This window comes from Pelmatolapia mariae, linkage group LG20 (genome assembly GCF_036321145.2).
Source record: "Pelmatolapia mariae isolate MD_Pm_ZW linkage group LG20, Pm_UMD_F_2, whole genome shotgun sequence".
Taxonomy (NCBI): Eukaryota; Metazoa; Chordata; class Actinopteri; order Cichliformes; family Cichlidae; genus Pelmatolapia; species Pelmatolapia mariae.
Window position 1 is genome coordinate 31,060,003 of NC_086244.1, and position 15,902 is coordinate 31,075,904.

Below are 15,902 nucleotides of genomic sequence, written 5' to 3' on the forward strand. Positions count from 1 at the left end.
GTTTTCCCTCTTTTTGTCTTCTAGTCATCCTCCCTCATTTCCAATGCCACAGCAACCGCCTTGCTCAGCCTGGGTTCTATTGATTACTGCCTCCAAGTGCTCAAGTCACTCCTGGAGTTTTGGAAGAGCCAACAGGGTGAAGAAGAGCCAGTGACTGCCAGCCAGCTCCTCCGCACACACACAGCTTCCTCTCCCCCTGACATGAGTCCCTTCTTCCTTCGCCAATATGTGAAGGTAAGATAATCTCAACATAAAAAATGGAAAAGACTATTTATATCTCTCAAATTTTAACATTAACTCAATATATTGTTTTTGCAATCAGGGGCATGCTGCTGATGTGTTTGAAGCCTACTCCCAGTTGTTGACTGAAATGGTGCTCCGGCTGCCATATCAGATAAAGAAAATTGCTGACGCCAACCCACGTATCCCACCTCCTGTATTTGATCATTCCTGGTTCTACTATCTGTCTGAAGTAAGCCATCATATAAATGTTATTTTTTTTGTTCTTTTGTCTTTCCAAAAGAGAGAATTTGATCTCTTCAATTTTTTTTTACCAATTTTTCCCAGTATCTGATGATACAACAGACACCATTCGTCAGGAGGCAAGTCAGAAAACTGTTGCTGTTCATTTGCGGCTCAAAGGAAAAATATCGTCAGCTACGAGACCTGCACACTCTTGACTCTCATGTGCGCAGCATCAAAAAGCTTCTAGAGGAACAGGGCATCTTCCTCCGGGCTGGTGTGGTCACTGCCTCATCTGGCTCAGCCCTACAGTATGACACACTCATCAATCTGGTGAGTGTCTTGATAAGACAATGTACCACTCCTGCATTACTCTGGATCCATTATGTATAAAACAGGTTTACTTAGAACTTGTTTGTTTGTATTTTTATCCTTTTTTTGTGTCTTGGTAAGCTGCAGTGCTGTGTTGAATTTATTGGTTTTAGAATCTGTTTGGTTTGTGTTTATATATATTTTTTTGTTTTCTTTGCTACGCTTTGCTGTAAATTGCTTTATTTATTTTTGTAGATGGAACACCTGAAAGCTTGTGCTGAAATTGCCACTCAAAGGACAATCAACTGGCAGAAGTTCTGCATGAAGGATGACTGTAAGTTGTTTGTGATTACTTATTTATTTTTGAAGCAACAAATGTTTTACACAAGTACTAACTATTTATGTCTCTGTGTCTTTGCTTTTCTTTTTTTGCCATACAGCTGTCTTGTACTTCTTGCTCCAAGTCAGTTTCTTAGTGGATGAGGGCGTTTCCCCAGTTTTGCTGCAGCTCCTCTCCTGTGCTCTGTGTGGCAGCAAGGTGCTGGCCAGCTCCTCCTCTACCTCATCCTCATTCTCAGGCGGAGGGTCTGGTAGTGCTGGACAGACAGGAGCCTCTCAGTCCTCTCAGAGCAAGTCTTCTAGTAAAAAGAGCAAAAAAGAAGACAAAGAGAAAGAAAAAGATGGTGAGAAAATAAAAAATGACTAGTTGTACTTCTTAGAAATTCAACTTGCGTAGAAGCACATATTGGGTACTGAAATTGGCTCCAGTGCTCCTTTGAACCTGAACAAGATATAAAAGTGGTGTAAAATGATTGGTCAATGAGATTATCCTGAATTTAATTGTATCTTGTCGACTGACCACAGGGGATGGTGTTGGTAGCCAGGAGGATCAGCTTTGTATGGCTCTGGTCAGTCAGCTTAACAAATTTGCAGACAAGGAGACGCTCATTCAGTTCCTACGCTGTTTCTTGCTGGAGTCGAACTCATCTGCTGTGCGCTGGCAAGCCCACTGCTTGGCGCTGCATATCTACAGGTATTGTAGAAACATACACCTAGTACCATGGGTAGTTTGGTCTAAAAATTAGTCTATTTAACAAAAGCTTTAAAAGGCTTATTGCATCACTTTTTTAACCATTGAATACATGTATGGAAAACCTGATATTGTTTGTACTTCCACAGGAACTCTAGCAAATCTCAGCAGGAGCTGCTGCTTGAACTGACTTGGGCCATCTGGCCAGAGCTTCCTGCATATGGCCGTAAAGCTGCCCAGTTTGTCGACCTACTTGGTTACTTCTCACTCAAAACCCCTCAAACTGAGAAAAAGGTTAGATTTTTTTCTTTTTTTAAAATCCTTTTCTGTATTTCATGCAGTTTTTTTAATAAAATTATAGTTTGGCTATTTTCTATATCATTTCAAAGAGGAATAATTCAGTATTTACAATTAAACGGTTAGTTTTTGTCCTTAAAGTATTACACAAGGGTTCATATCCTGATGCTTGTGTTTTTATTTGTCTCTACAGACCATAGACACCACTTTGATTATGATAGAAGATGAAATTGTTTTGTTTCTCTTATTTATTTATTTCTTTTTCTCCAGCTGAAGGAGTATTCCCAGAAGGCTGTGGAAATCCTGAGAGCACAGAACCATATCCTGACAAATCACCCCAACTCCAATATATACAAGTATGTCGATAGATACTGAAATCGAAACATTCAATCTTATAACAGTGAGAATGCAACTATTGGGCATCATCTACATAAAATTACATGTGGTTTTTCTGCAGCACACTCTCTGGATTAGTGGAGTTTGATGGCTTTTATCTGGAAAGTGACCCCTGCTTGGTGTGCAACAATCCAGAAGTTCCCTTCTCCGTGAGTGAAACACACCCTCACAGAACAGGCATATTCTTTTAAAAAGTACACAGACAGTCAAGCTAATTAAAATAATTTTTACATACTAGTAAATTTCAGAGGGGAAGGCTTAAAGAGAGATGGTATTGGTTTCAGAATTTGAAAACCCACTGCCAAATGTAAAACTCTTAGTATTAACTGTGTAACAGAGCTGGTTAGTTAAACAATGATGAAATACAGTTATGTTGATAGAAAGATCCTCTAAACGTAGGTATAAACAGTTCTCAGTATTGTTTTAAGCATAGTTTTAATTTTAATTTTATTTTCATCCACCAGAATATAAAACTGTCATCCATCAAAGTAGATACCCGCTATACGACCACACAACAGGTTGTCAAGCTCATTGGTAGCCACACCATCAGCAAAGTCACAGTGAAGATTGGTGACCTCAAACGCACCAAAATGGTCCGCACCATCAATCTCTATTACAACAACAGGACAGTCCAGGCGATCGTGGAGCTGAAGAATAAGTATGTCAGCAAAGAGCTTCTGTTCTTTCTTGCTTTTAGTTTTCATATTATTATGGTATACTAAAATTTTAAGGTGCAAAGATGTAGTATCAACTCAGAAGTTTCATTTTAATTTACTTTTTTGGCATTAATTAGGAGTTCTTAACTTTACTGTCATTTTTTTTTTTTTTTTTTTTTTTTTTTTTTTTTTTTTTAGGCCTGCTCGTTGGCACAAAGCCAAGAAAGTTCAGCTCACCCCGGGACAAACAGAAGTGAAGATTGACCTTCCCTTACCTATCGTCGCTTCCAACTTGATGATTGAGTTTTCCGATTTCTACGAGAACTACCAGGCTTCCACTGAGACCCTGCAGTGTCCACGCTGCAGTGCTTCTGTACCGGCCAACCCCGGTGTGTGTGGCAACTGTGGTGAGAATGTGTATCAGTGCCACAAGTGCAGGTGAGCCCCATGTTTCCTCTGCGGTTCTTAAAGAATTGAAGACACTTTTAGATTTATTGGATTTTTACTATATGGTTGACACTTTTCAGGTCTATCAATTATGACGAAAAAGACCCCTTCCTGTGCAACGCCTGTGGTTTCTGCAAATATGCCCGATTTGACTTCATGCTGTATGCTAAACCATGCTGTGCTGTGGATCCTATTGAAAATGAGGAAGACAGGAAAAAGGTAAAAAAAAAAAAAAAAGAAGCCTCTTCTAGGACAAGAAAAGCATTTAAAGGAATTGGTTAAAAATAGGCTTACCATTCCTAAAAGTCAGACTGCAAAATGTTTTGTCCCTTTTTGCATAGGCTGTGACCAACATTAACACCCTGTTGGACAAAGCTGACCGGGTCTACCACCAGCTGATGGGTCACCGGCCTCAGTTGGAGAGTCTCTTGTCTAAAGTCAATGAGGCAGCACCGGAGAAGCCCCAGGTCAGTCAAGAGGGACTGAAAGAGCACTTGACCTAAATAAGCACACCTTGTACTAATGCAACCTGCACATGCTGCAGAGATCATTTATGTTTTTCTTCAGTCTCTATTTTAGCTCTATTTCTACAGTTTTATCTAACAGTATTTTCTCTTGTCTTTTATTTCTTTCAGGATGACACTGGAGCAGGAGCAGGACTTGGTACATCCTCTGCTAATGTGAACAGATACATTCAGCAGCTGGCTCAGGAATACAGTGGAGATTGCAAGACCTCATTTGATGAACTCTCCAAGATTATACAGGTTAGGAAGAAAACGCAGTTAACTTTCCTGATATTTGTACGCTTGTTTTCTTCCTGCTCTCATACAATTGTGCCCCTTCCTTCTTTGTTTACAGAAAGTGCTTGCATCTCGTAAAGAGCTCTTGGAGTATGACCTACAACAAAGAGAGGCTGCCACTAAGTCATCTCGGAGCAGCAGTAGCCACCAGCCCACCTTCACCGCCAGTCAGTACCGCGCTCTCTCTGTGCTGGGCTGCGGCCATACATCCTCAACCAAGTGTTACGGCTGTGCCTCAGCTGTTACAGGTCACTGCATCACACTGCTCCGCGCACTGGCCACCAATCCAGCCCTTCGGCAGATCCTAGTCCTTCAGGGTCTCATCCGTGAGCTGTTTGAGTATAACTTGCGTCGAGGTACAGCAGCCATGAGGGAGGAGGTGCGCCAGCTGGTCTGTCTCCTTACTAGGTATGTCCTTTCCTTCACATATTTTCATGTTACAATTAATTGCCTGACTTCAGTTCCACATATAAGCAATGATAGTATTGTAAGTTGTTGGAACCATAACATTGAAATCTCAGCTTTTTGCTTTTTAACTTTCTATGTTAATACACGCTGTATATAATGGTGTTCCGTTGTCATTTGGTCTCCTGTATCCTTACATGTTTGTTTTTTTTCCCTTCTCTCTCTATCCTTTGCTTCAGAGATCACCCAGAAGCCACTCAGCAGATGAACGATCTGATCATTGCCAAGGTGTCAGCTGCCCTCAAAGGTCACTGGGCCAATCCTGATTTGGTAGGTCTCAGAGGTCATACTGAAAATAATTTAAACCCAAGACACATTGTTTTTGTGTTTTGTTTTTTTTTTGTTTTTGTTTTTCTTCAGAGTCACTGTGACTATGAACTTTACTATAAAGAGATCAGATTTTAAAATACACACACTATGTTTTTTTGTTTTTCCCCCATCAGGTTAGTAATTTGCAGTATGAAATGCTGCTGCTAACGGACTCTATTTCAAAAGAGGGTGGATGCTGGGAATTACGGTTGCGTTGTGGTAAGCCTTAATAATATACTTCAATTATGTTGTGCATTGTTTGTCTATAACAATTAATTAATAAATTAAATTAAATAAATAAAATATGTATATGATGTATTCTATTGATGGATCATTTGTATGGCTAAGGCAGCGGTCCCCAGCCTTTTTTGCGCCACGGACCAGTTTATCTCCGACAATATTTTCACGGACCGGCCTTTAAGGTGTCGCGGATAAATACAACAAAATAAAACCAGTACCAGTACCAAAATAAAAGAAGATTTATTCATAACACACAGAAAAAGACCCAGGGAACGCTAAAAACAGATAGAAACCCTGAAAACTATAAATTTCACACCCGAGCCTCAACTCTCAGTACCAAATGACCGGTCGATGACCCGGGGGTTGGGGACCACTGGGCTAAGGGACACCCAGCAGGTGCCATAAATGCTCTAAATTTATAAACAGTTCATGCAGCTCGGTCAATCCTGGCCAGAAATTTTGAGAGAGAACAATTTATTTATTTATTTATTTTTTTTGGTTTGGTTATTTTTGTCTGACCAAATCAGTCTCGGTCTAGATAGGGTGGTGTTGATTAGACACCTGGAACTATCGCTCTTCTTCTTCTTTTTTCCTCTAATATTATTTTGAAAGAGGTTTTGTTGGATTAAAGCAGTTAAGAGTCTTCGACTAATAGTGTTGTATCTTTTGTTTTGTTTTTTCCTCACTCCTTCCCCATATGTAGCCCTCAGCCTGTTCCTCATGTCTGTCAACATAAAGACACCAGTAGTGGTGGAAAACATCACACTGATGTGCCTGAGAATCCTGCAAAAGCTGATTAAGCCCCCTGCTCCCACTAGCAAGAAGAACAAGGTAAAAAAAATTTTTGCTGCATGTTTAAAATAGATAAATATAAGCATATCTGTTGTGTCGGTTACCACTTGGTTGTATCATGCCACCTAACAAAGTTATGTGTGTTTTCTGTTTAAAGGATGCTGCTATTGAGTCTCTGACTACAGTCAGGCCCTACAGTAATGAAATCCATGCCCAGGCCCAACTCTGGCTCAAAAAAGATCCCAAAGCATCTTATGAGGCCTGGAAAAAGTGTCTTCCAGCAAGATGTAAGTATCGTGTCTGAACAGTTTACATTATCTGAGTGTCACAGGCTTATTCATTTATTGTATTTAATGAAATAGGAGCACTCGATAAACTTCTCATTGTTGTCTATCGCAGGTCAGGAAACGATGTCAAAACCTCAGGGGAAGGCTGAGTTACGGAAACAGTATCTACTTGAGAAGTATGTGTGGAAGTGGAAGCAGTTCATGAGGTCTAGAAAAGGAGAAGGCCTTTTCCCGCGCCTGCTTAAACTGAGCCACAACAACTGGCTGCGACAGGTAATAATTAAAAAAAAAAAATATCAGGAAAATGTTGTTTGCTTTGTTGGTTAGTTCACAAACCGGTAAATGCAATTTCTTAAAAAATGCTAACTTTAGCGCTACTTTTTGCAGGTTCTTTTCACACCTGCCACCCAGGCTGCAAGACAGGCAGCTTGCACTATTGTGGAGGCACTTACCACAATTCCCAGCCGCAAGCAACAGGTCCTGGACCTGCTCACCAGGTACGAGTCTCAACAGAAAGCCAGCAAGTCTAACAGACATGACATGCTGTATTTTGAATTTCATATACATAAATTAGGTTGATAATTCCAATGAATTTGGATATACTTAGCAATATAGCATAACTAATTAAAGATGAATAGCTCTTATCATGTATTTCCATGATTTTATATTTGCTGGAAAATGAATTATCGGGCAGAAAAATAATATTATTTTAAATACTTTACAGATAAAGTGTTAAAGAAGAACATAATTCTATGCTTAATATTGTAAATGAAAGAAAATGCATCTCAGGCAGCTCACTTGTTGCATAGTTTCTCAAGCAAAAGGATGAAAACTGTTAAAGTGATTAAAACAACTGTCCTTCTTTAAGTTATCTGGATGAACTGAGTGTCGCTGGAGAGTGTGCAGTGGAGTATCTGGGTCTGTACCAGAAACTGATTAAGCCAACACACTGGAAGATTTATCTGGCTGCCCGGGGAGTCCTGCCCTACATTGGCAACCTGATCACCAAGGTATTATTTTAACGTTCAAAGAATGTAATTTTATAGTCAGATAAACACTGGTGTTTTTAATTTAGCATCTTCATAGTCCTCTTCCTTTCCCAATTTGAACCAACTAAAGTGTCACTAGATCCATTAGAAGTGCTCCTATTTCAGTATCTTATCTTGTTTATTGCTATGATCAGGAAATAGCCAATCTGTTGGCTCTAGAGGAGGCTACACTGAGCACAGACTTGCAGCAAGGCTACGCCCTCAAGAGCTTGACTGGTATGTTAGTTTCCATCTTTAGATTTTCAGCATATATACAGATTGAGTGGTACACATTACTTTTATACCACAAGTAAAGTTGCAGCTAATTCAGACTTTCCCGAATCTTCTTTTTTTGGTTCTGTGTGTGTTTTTTAGGATTGCTGTCATCTTTTGTGGAAGTGGAGTCCATTAAGCGGCATTTCAAAAGTAGGTTGGTCGGCACGGTGCTTAATGGTTATCTGTGCCTGAGGAAGTTGGTGGTTCAGCGAACCAAACTCATTGATGAAACTCAGGATATGCTACTTGAGATGCTGGAAGACATGACGACAGGTGAGCATTGACAATAATTATAAATTTAATTATGTTTTTAAAAAGATAATAATATTCTTATTTGGTCAACTGAATATTGTACATATTGTGCTTAATATTTTTTTTTAAATGTATGTCTTGTATTGTTCATAGGAACTGAGTCTGAAACCAAAGCTTTCATGGCAGTGTGCATAGAGACTGCAAAGCGGTACAACCTGGATGACTACAGAACACCTGTGTTCATTTTTGAGAGACTTTGCAGCATCATCTACCCTGTGAGTTGCCTTTACCTCGATTAGAGCTGCAACAAATAATTTCTTAAATTTTAATATAATGTTCACTAATTTTCACTAAGTCATTCAAGTAATTTTCATTTGACTGAAGGCTTTCAAGTGCAACATCCTGCTGCTTTCTTGACATTTGAGATTAATGATCAAGTAATAAGAAGTAATTATATACAAATTGTTATATTATATACAAATATACAAATATTTGTATTATATACAAATATATTTAGATTGAGTGTAGTTTGTGTTTTAACATTCATTCTTTGAGTTGTGAGTAAAGACGAAGAAGTGACGTGTTTGTGTAATTTTGGAAACTGTTTTGAAGCAGAATTTGTTTTCATCTGGAGTAGGGCTGGGCCATATCATACCGTTCACGGTAATACCGGTATAATGTTAGGCAATGATAAGAAAATGAAATATCGCAATAGAATACGGGTAAAACGCGCACGCGCAGTGCCTTTGTTTTCATACGCACATGGCAGAAAAATCATGGCGGCGACGGAGAATGAGAAGGGCGAAAGCGGATCGTTGAATGACAGATGAACCAGAATTGGTTTATAGAAATGGTGCAACTTCAGTGGTGTGGAACTGGTTTGGCTTTCGTCTGTCAGATGCACACCAAAGCACAATTTTGTAGAGCGTGCAAGCAGGCCGTTGTTATTAACGTGTTTTTCGGAAAATAAGTCGCTCTTAAAATCCTTTGATTTTTCTGAAAAATTGACAGTGCCCCTTATAATTCTTATGTATGAATTCTGGTTGTGCTTACTGACCTCGAACTGATTTATGTGGTACACGGCGCTCGAAAATCTGTCAAAAAATGTTTTAGTACGACTTTGCTAAGCTACGGAGCTGCACCGCTTGACGGATTGTCGGAGCATTACGGCTACCGTAGTCAGGAGCCTCACGGAGTGATACGTACTGTGCTTCAACATAATATTACCGTATTGTGTGTATAACCTCTTTTTAAGTTTTGTGGATATTATACATGGTTATGCTGAGGATATGTCAGCCAATTTCCACTGGAAATGCCTTTTGGTTAATCATCAGCAAGGAATTTGCATTTGCACTGTTAAATTTTTATATAACTTTAATGCACATAAAAAAACAGCTGCTTGTTTAAGTGAAAATACTTTCTTTCTTTTTTTTTCTTTTTGCGCTAATAAAGTTTTGGAGTTGTAAAGTATTTTGTCTAGTGTCAATTATATCGTTATCGCAAATTTTCAAATATATATCGTGATAAATATTTTTGGCCATATTGCCCTGCCCTAATCTGGAGCATTTGTTTCATTCACTATCTAGGAAGAGAATGAGGTGACAGAGTTCTTTGTGACGCTGGAAAAGGATCCTCAGCAAGAGGACTTCTTGCAGGGTCGCATGCCAGGAAACCCCTACAGCAGCAACGAGCCCGGCATCGGTCCTCTGATGAGGGACATCAAAAACAAGATCTGCCAAGACTGCGACCTGGTGGCTCTTCTTGAAGATGACAGTGGCATGGAGGTAAAGTAACCTTACATTTGAGTTGCTTTGAAGGTTTCCTTTTCTTGTGAAATTATAAAAGGTGACACAGGTCAAGAAAAATTTACCAGATGTGTTTTTTGTTTTGTTTTGTTTTTGTTGTTTTTGTTTTTTTTTGTTTTTGTTTTTCAGCTTCTGGTAAACAACAAAATCATTAGTTTGGATTTGTCAGTGGCAGAGGTCTATAAGAAGGTGTGGTGTCCTACAAATGAGGTGAGACTCACATTTTCTATGAATTAGTTACACTTTTACAAACATTTGGAATCATACAAATTGTCATGAAATGCTTACAGTCCTTTAAAGAATTAATGGTACTGAGAACCCACTGACCTTGTCTCCCCACCCCCCCAAAAAAGGGTGAGCCAATGAGAATCATCTATCGTATGAGAGGACTACTTGGAGATGCTACTGAGGAGTTCATAGAGTCACTGGATTCAACTACAGGTTTGATTTGCTTTTAACTTGGTGTATCTTCATAATTAGGGTCAAGCTTGTTCTCGTTTATGTGAGATCTACCAGGTTTTGCCCTTAATATAATTATTGCTGTATGTATTTCTTGGCCATTATATGTACCTGTATGCACAGAATGAGATGCAAATGTTTTAATTGACCTCGTTACAGATGAGGAGGAGGATGATGAAGAAGTGTACAAGATGGCAGGAGTGATGGCACAGTGTGGAGGACTCGAGTGTATGCTCAACCGGCTGTCTGGAATCAAAGACTTTAAACAAGGAAGACATCTGCTCACTGTAAGACAGTATTTTTGTGTCAGAAAGCATTTTGAAATAATACCATTCTTTATTCTCCAATCATCAATGCAAACTGTAATTTATTTGTAATTTTGAACTCTTTTTTGAATTAGTAAAAACAAATGCTGGTTATCTAGAATATATATGTCATTATCATTTAGAATTAAATTCATATAGTGCCCTAAATTAGAATTAAAACTTTTTTTTTTCTCCCCCAGGTTTTGCTGAAGTTGTTCAGTTACTGTGTGAAAGTGAAGATCAATAGGCAACAGCTTGTCAAACCAGAGATGAACACACTCAACGTCATGCTGGGAACTCTAAACTTGGTGAGTCTTATGCTGATTGTTGTGATTCAGTTTCCAGATTGTGTATATATATGTATGTGTGTGTATATACATATATATATATTAGGGGTGCAACAATACTCGTATCGATATTGAACCGTTCGATACAGTGCTTTCGGTTCGGTACGCATGTGTATCGAACAATACAAAATTTTTTATTTATTTTATCAACTTTTCTTCTGACGATGCTGTCTGTGTTGAGCGCTCAGTGGATCTGCGTTCGACTACTCCGCCTAGGCTGCACTGTCGAGCGCAGATCCACTGAGCGCAGCGCAAGCTAGCAAGACAGAAGTTAAGCTCGTTGCAACATGGCAAATTGAACCTCCCCCACCCTCATTCAGATCTGGCGTTTGGAACTATTTTGGTCTTCATGTGAAGTATGACCCTGAAGGTAAGCGCGTCATGGACAAAAGTAAAACAGTATGTCGGATGTGCCACGCAATGCTCAATTACATTGGTGGGAACTAGTGCGTTAGCGCAGTTAGCTTGTTAACGTGTTGACGCCGTCCACCCCTACGCACGGGGTGATCCGCGGTAGCTCGTTAACGGAGATTTGCCGTGTTGTGGCGTTAACGTCATTTCAACGAGATTAACGCTGACAGCACTAGTGGGAACACAATGAATATGACTGCACATTTACGCCGACATCATCCTAGTACAAAGACAAGTGGAAGCAGACAAAAACAACAAGCACGCATGCTACAAACTTTACCCGAGTCATTTAGACAGCCGTTAGCACATGATTCTCCTTATGGGGACCTGATATGTTTAATATGCTGCTGAGAATATAGCCCAGAAGAAGCGTATAGTATAGCTTTTATTTTGGAAAGAGCCATTTCTCTGTAATAAACTCTCTTTTCCAAAGATGAGGGATTTCTCGATCAAATAGATTTATTACTTTGTTGTTTCAGCAACATTAAATTTAAAAACTGTACTTTTGAGTTAAAATATATATTTATAATTTTATTAAATGACAAATTAAAAAGGCATGAACATTTTTTTGTATCGAAAAAATATCGAACCGTGACACCAAAGTATCGAGCCGAACCGTGAATTTTGTGTATCGTTGCACCCCTAATAAATAAATATGTATATATAGATATAGATATATAGATATAGATAGATATAGATATATAGAGAGAGATATATATATATAGAGAGAGAGAGAGAGATTTTTTTTTTTTATGTTATTTTTCCTTCAGGCCTTAGTGGCAGAACAAGAGAGTAAGGATAGTGGTGGAGCCTCCATAGCAGAGCAAGTCCTGAGCATCATGGAGATCATTCTGGATGAGGCCAATGCTGAGATTTCAGAGGACAAGGTAACAATCTGAAGCAAATTGTATCTTCTGCCACAATCATAAAATCATACCCTGAAAAAGACCTTTTAATTGCGGTTTTGTGGTTTGTTTTGTTTTTTTAATTAGAAACTGTCTTCTCCTTTGCAGGGTAACCTTCTGCTTACAGGAGACAAAGATCAGCTTGTCATGTTGTTAGACCAGATCAACACGTTGTTTGTGCGCTCCAACCCCAGCGTGCTCCAGGGTCTTCTGCGCATTATTCCATACCTGTCATTTGGCGAACTGGAGAAGATGAGGATTTTGGTGGAACGCTTCAAACCGTGTTGCAACTTTGACAAGTGAGCACTCAGCTTTTACTTACTAATAAGCACATGAAGACTTTAAAGGGGCTATTATTTTATGTTTTAGTGGATAAATCGGGCTAATCTTTGTAGGAGAGCCATGCTCCTATGGGCACTTTTATAATTAATTTAGTGAAATTGACTCTTGTTTTTGTGTTTGTGTTTTGTTTCTTTAAGGTACGACGAGGAGCATAGTGCTGATGACAAAGTGTTTTTGGACTGCTTCTGTAAAATCGCTGCTGGAATCAAAAATAACAGCAACGGCCATCAACTGAAAGATCTTATTCTGCAAATAGGAATCACACAGAGTGCACTGGACTACATGAAGAAGCATATCCCAAATGCCAAAAAGTAGGTCTCTTGTAGGTAAATATTTTGTATACAAGTACAGATGCAAGAATTTTTTGTTTTTAAACCTCTTTTTTGTTTTTCTGAAATCTCTCATCAGTCTGGATGCTGATGTCTGGAAGAAATTCCTCTCTAGACCTGCTCTACCCTTTATTCTCAGACTTCTCCGTGGTTTGGCTACCCAGCATCCCCCCACACAGGTACAGGATGCTTTGAATATTAGACTAAACTGGAGTCAACTCAGACAGTTCTTTTTGTAAACACATGAACCTGTCTCCCTAATATAACTGAGTGTCATCTTCTTTTGTCTAGGTGCTCATAGGCACAGATTCAATAACAAACTTGCACAAGCTGGAGCAGGTATCCAGTGATGAAGGCATAGGAACTCTAGCAGAGAACCTTCTAGAGGCTCTGAGGGAACACAGTGACGTCAACTTGAAGATTGAAGCAGCCCGCAGAGAAACCAGAGCTGAGAAAAAGCGTATGGCTATGGCTATGAGGCAGAAGGCTCTGGGAACTCTTGGCATGACGGTATTTATTTTTTTTTATTACCACAGACTTGAATTGAAATGTGGATTTTATTGTAAGCTTTATGTGTTTGCCTTTCAGACCAATGAAAAGGGCCAGGTGGTGACAAAGACTTCACTCTTGAAGCAAATGGAAGAGCTGATAGAGGAACCAGGCTTGACCTGCTGTATCTGTAGAGAAGGTTACAAGTTCCAGGTATAAAAGCACATCCAGGATTGAGGGAAGTTTGACATTATTTAACACTGAAGACGTCTGATTTTGGAATCCTTATTTAAAGTATCAGTAGCCAAATTGTAGATAATTAAAATGACACTCTTATCAGTCTGATTTGCTGGTTTTCTTGGCATGCTGAAATTTGTTGTGTTGTTTTCAGTTCTCATTTTCATTCTTGTTTCTCTTTCACTAGCCAACCAAAGTCCTGGGTATTTACACTTTCACAAAGCGTGTGGCCTTGGAGGAATTTGAAAACAAGCCTCGCAAGCAGCAGGGTTACAGCACTGTGTCGCACTTTAACATAGTCCACTATGACTGCCATCTGGCAGCAGTCAGGTAGCTACAAACACCAGCATTTACTCTGTGGTGATGTTTAGAGTACCCCTTACATTCTTTCTGTAGCCCCACTTTTCATTTTTTTGTAATATATGCCTGTTATTTTTACTTATTTTAGGCTGGCTCGTGGGCGAGAGGAATGGGACAGTGCTGCTCTCCAGAATGCTAACACCAAGTGCAATGGTCTGCTTCCTGTGTGGGGGCCACATGTGCCAGAATCAGCCTTTGCTACATGCCTAGCAAGGTTAAAAGAAAAAATCAGCATAAATTAGAGAGAACATTTTCTTCATGTGGCACAATTTCTTCAGCCAAATTCTTTTACTGCACAGGCACAACACATATCTTCAGGAGTGCACAGGCCAGCGAGAGCCCACATACCAACTCAACATCCACGATACCAAACTGCTGTTCCTCCGCTTTGCTACTGAGCAGTCATTCAGCGTGGACACAGGAGGTGGAGGTCGAGAGAGCAACATCCACCTCATCCCCTACATCATCCACACTGTTCTCTATGTCCTCAACACGTATGTACATTTTTGATGTGCACAGAAAACACTTGCAGACATTTACTCAATATCAATGCTGAGTTGATACATGTGTGGGACTGATGAGGCTTAAAATAAAACACAAATCCAAAGTTTGACTTTACAGCTGATAGTTCTCATTCCCATCTCACCTTATTTCACTTTGCAAATTCTGTCACTGTAGTACAAGGGCTACGTCCCGAGAGGAGAAGAACCTGCAGAGTTTCCAGGAGCAACCATGTGAGAAATGGGTTGAAAGCTCATATGAAGTTGAAGGGCCCCACTATTACACCATCCTGGCCATGCACATCATGCCACCCGAACGGTGGAGAAGTTCTCGTCTGTACTTCCTGCGGAGACTTCTGGTCACTGCGCATGCCCGTAAAGTCTCGGCAGCCTGTGCAAACAAGTATGAGACCTTTCCTTTCCTGTCTCCATTTGTTTTACACTCAATGCAGGGCACCTTTGTCTGTGATATTAATTAAATCCTTCAAGCAGGGAGCAAGTTCAGTGCCAAATTATTAATTTGTTTGCCAATAATTCCAACAGGAAACTTTTTCACTAGTGTAATGTTATTTTGAATACATCTAAGACGTGAGTATTGACCAGTAAAGCAGGTGTTTATAAATTTAAAAAGAAAAAGGAACAAACATTGAATGTTGTGTCCATTATTTATCTCAGACGGTCTTCATCCACATCTTCTCTTATCTATTCTCAGGCTCACAGATAAAACACCAAAGGAATATGCAGTGTATCGCTCACCTCTTCTCTTCTGGGGCCTGGTGGACCTGGTCTACGACATGTTCAGGGTAAAGTATTTTGCCTGTCAATACTGTAAAACGATGGTATTATGCTCTTTCAATTTTGGGGATAGGAATCATTACCTGTAAAAACAGAATTCAGAATATTGTTTGTTTGTTTTGGGGGTTTTTTAGGGACATTTTCAATCTAATGGGAACACTGACATTAGATAATTAGATAATATACTGTAACTCCCTCTTCTGCTCTTGATTTTGTTTTTACAGAAGGTACCAACCAGCAACACAGAGGGCGGCTGGTCCTTCTCACTGGCAGAATATGTCCGTCACAATGACATGCCCATCTATGAGGCCTCAGAGCGTGTGCTCAGGGCTTTCCAGGATGAACTCATGCCCGCTGAATCCCTGTCAGAGTTCTTTGATGTTGTAGGTCAGTATGCACACACACCTATGTTTCTGGCTGATACTATTCTGATACTACTTCTTTTTAGACAAGATAAATCATCTCAGATAGAGAAAGCCCACAAAAAAAGAAAGTTTTGGTAGTGAAATTTCAGTGAAATCCATCCCAAATAAATGCCGTCAGTGAATCAGAGGATTTGCATTATTCAG

The 15,902-nt window shown here is 39.6% G+C and overlaps 1 protein-coding gene across 8 annotated transcripts in view; it reads left to right on the top strand.

Moving 5' to 3' along the window:
- The window catches only part of ubr4 (ubiquitin protein ligase E3 component n-recognin 4), a 51,090-nt gene that overhangs the window by 33,576 nt on the left and 1,612 nt on the right, over nt 1-15,902 (top strand). For all 8 annotated transcript variants that reach the window (XM_063464262.1, XM_063464269.1, XM_063464263.1 and 5 more), the window contains 42 exons: nt 25-234; nt 323-472; nt 568-795; nt 1,030-1,108; nt 1,215-1,457; nt 1,639-1,807; nt 1,954-2,098; nt 2,372-2,457; nt 2,559-2,646; nt 2,962-3,155; nt 3,352-3,591; nt 3,681-3,819; nt 3,942-4,067; nt 4,236-4,364; nt 4,459-4,808; nt 5,045-5,135; nt 5,309-5,393; nt 6,118-6,245; nt 6,364-6,493; nt 6,606-6,766; nt 6,881-6,990; nt 7,362-7,503; nt 7,677-7,758; nt 7,897-8,070; nt 8,203-8,324; nt 9,636-9,833; nt 9,984-10,064; nt 10,208-10,295; nt 10,473-10,600; nt 10,819-10,926; nt 12,147-12,263; nt 12,390-12,580; nt 12,761-12,934; nt 13,032-13,131; nt 13,244-13,462; nt 13,541-13,654; nt 13,866-14,008; nt 14,127-14,252; nt 14,338-14,532; nt 14,717-14,941; nt 15,251-15,341; nt 15,558-15,720. In XM_063464262.1, the coding sequence (XP_063320332.1) occupies nt 25-234; nt 323-472; nt 568-795; nt 1,030-1,108; nt 1,215-1,457; nt 1,639-1,807; nt 1,954-2,098; nt 2,372-2,457; nt 2,559-2,646; nt 2,962-3,155; nt 3,352-3,591; nt 3,681-3,819; nt 3,942-4,067; nt 4,236-4,364; nt 4,459-4,808; nt 5,045-5,135; nt 5,309-5,393; nt 6,118-6,245; nt 6,364-6,493; nt 6,606-6,766; nt 6,881-6,990; nt 7,362-7,503; nt 7,677-7,758; nt 7,897-8,070; nt 8,203-8,324; nt 9,636-9,833; nt 9,984-10,064; nt 10,208-10,295; nt 10,473-10,600; nt 10,819-10,926; nt 12,147-12,263; nt 12,390-12,580; nt 12,761-12,934; nt 13,032-13,131; nt 13,244-13,462; nt 13,541-13,654; nt 13,866-14,008; nt 14,127-14,252; nt 14,338-14,532; nt 14,717-14,941; nt 15,251-15,341; nt 15,558-15,720 (6,262 nt within the window). The remainder of the gene's footprint in view (nt 1-24; nt 235-322; nt 473-567; nt 796-1,029; nt 1,109-1,214; nt 1,458-1,638; nt 1,808-1,953; nt 2,099-2,371; nt 2,458-2,558; nt 2,647-2,961; nt 3,156-3,351; nt 3,592-3,680; nt 3,820-3,941; nt 4,068-4,235; nt 4,365-4,458; nt 4,809-5,044; nt 5,136-5,308; nt 5,394-6,117; nt 6,246-6,363; nt 6,494-6,605; nt 6,767-6,880; nt 6,991-7,361; nt 7,504-7,676; nt 7,759-7,896; nt 8,071-8,202; nt 8,325-9,635; nt 9,834-9,983; nt 10,065-10,207; nt 10,296-10,472; nt 10,601-10,818; nt 10,927-12,146; nt 12,264-12,389; nt 12,581-12,760; nt 12,935-13,031; nt 13,132-13,243; nt 13,463-13,540; nt 13,655-13,865; nt 14,009-14,126; nt 14,253-14,337; nt 14,533-14,716; nt 14,942-15,250; nt 15,342-15,557; nt 15,721-15,902) is intronic.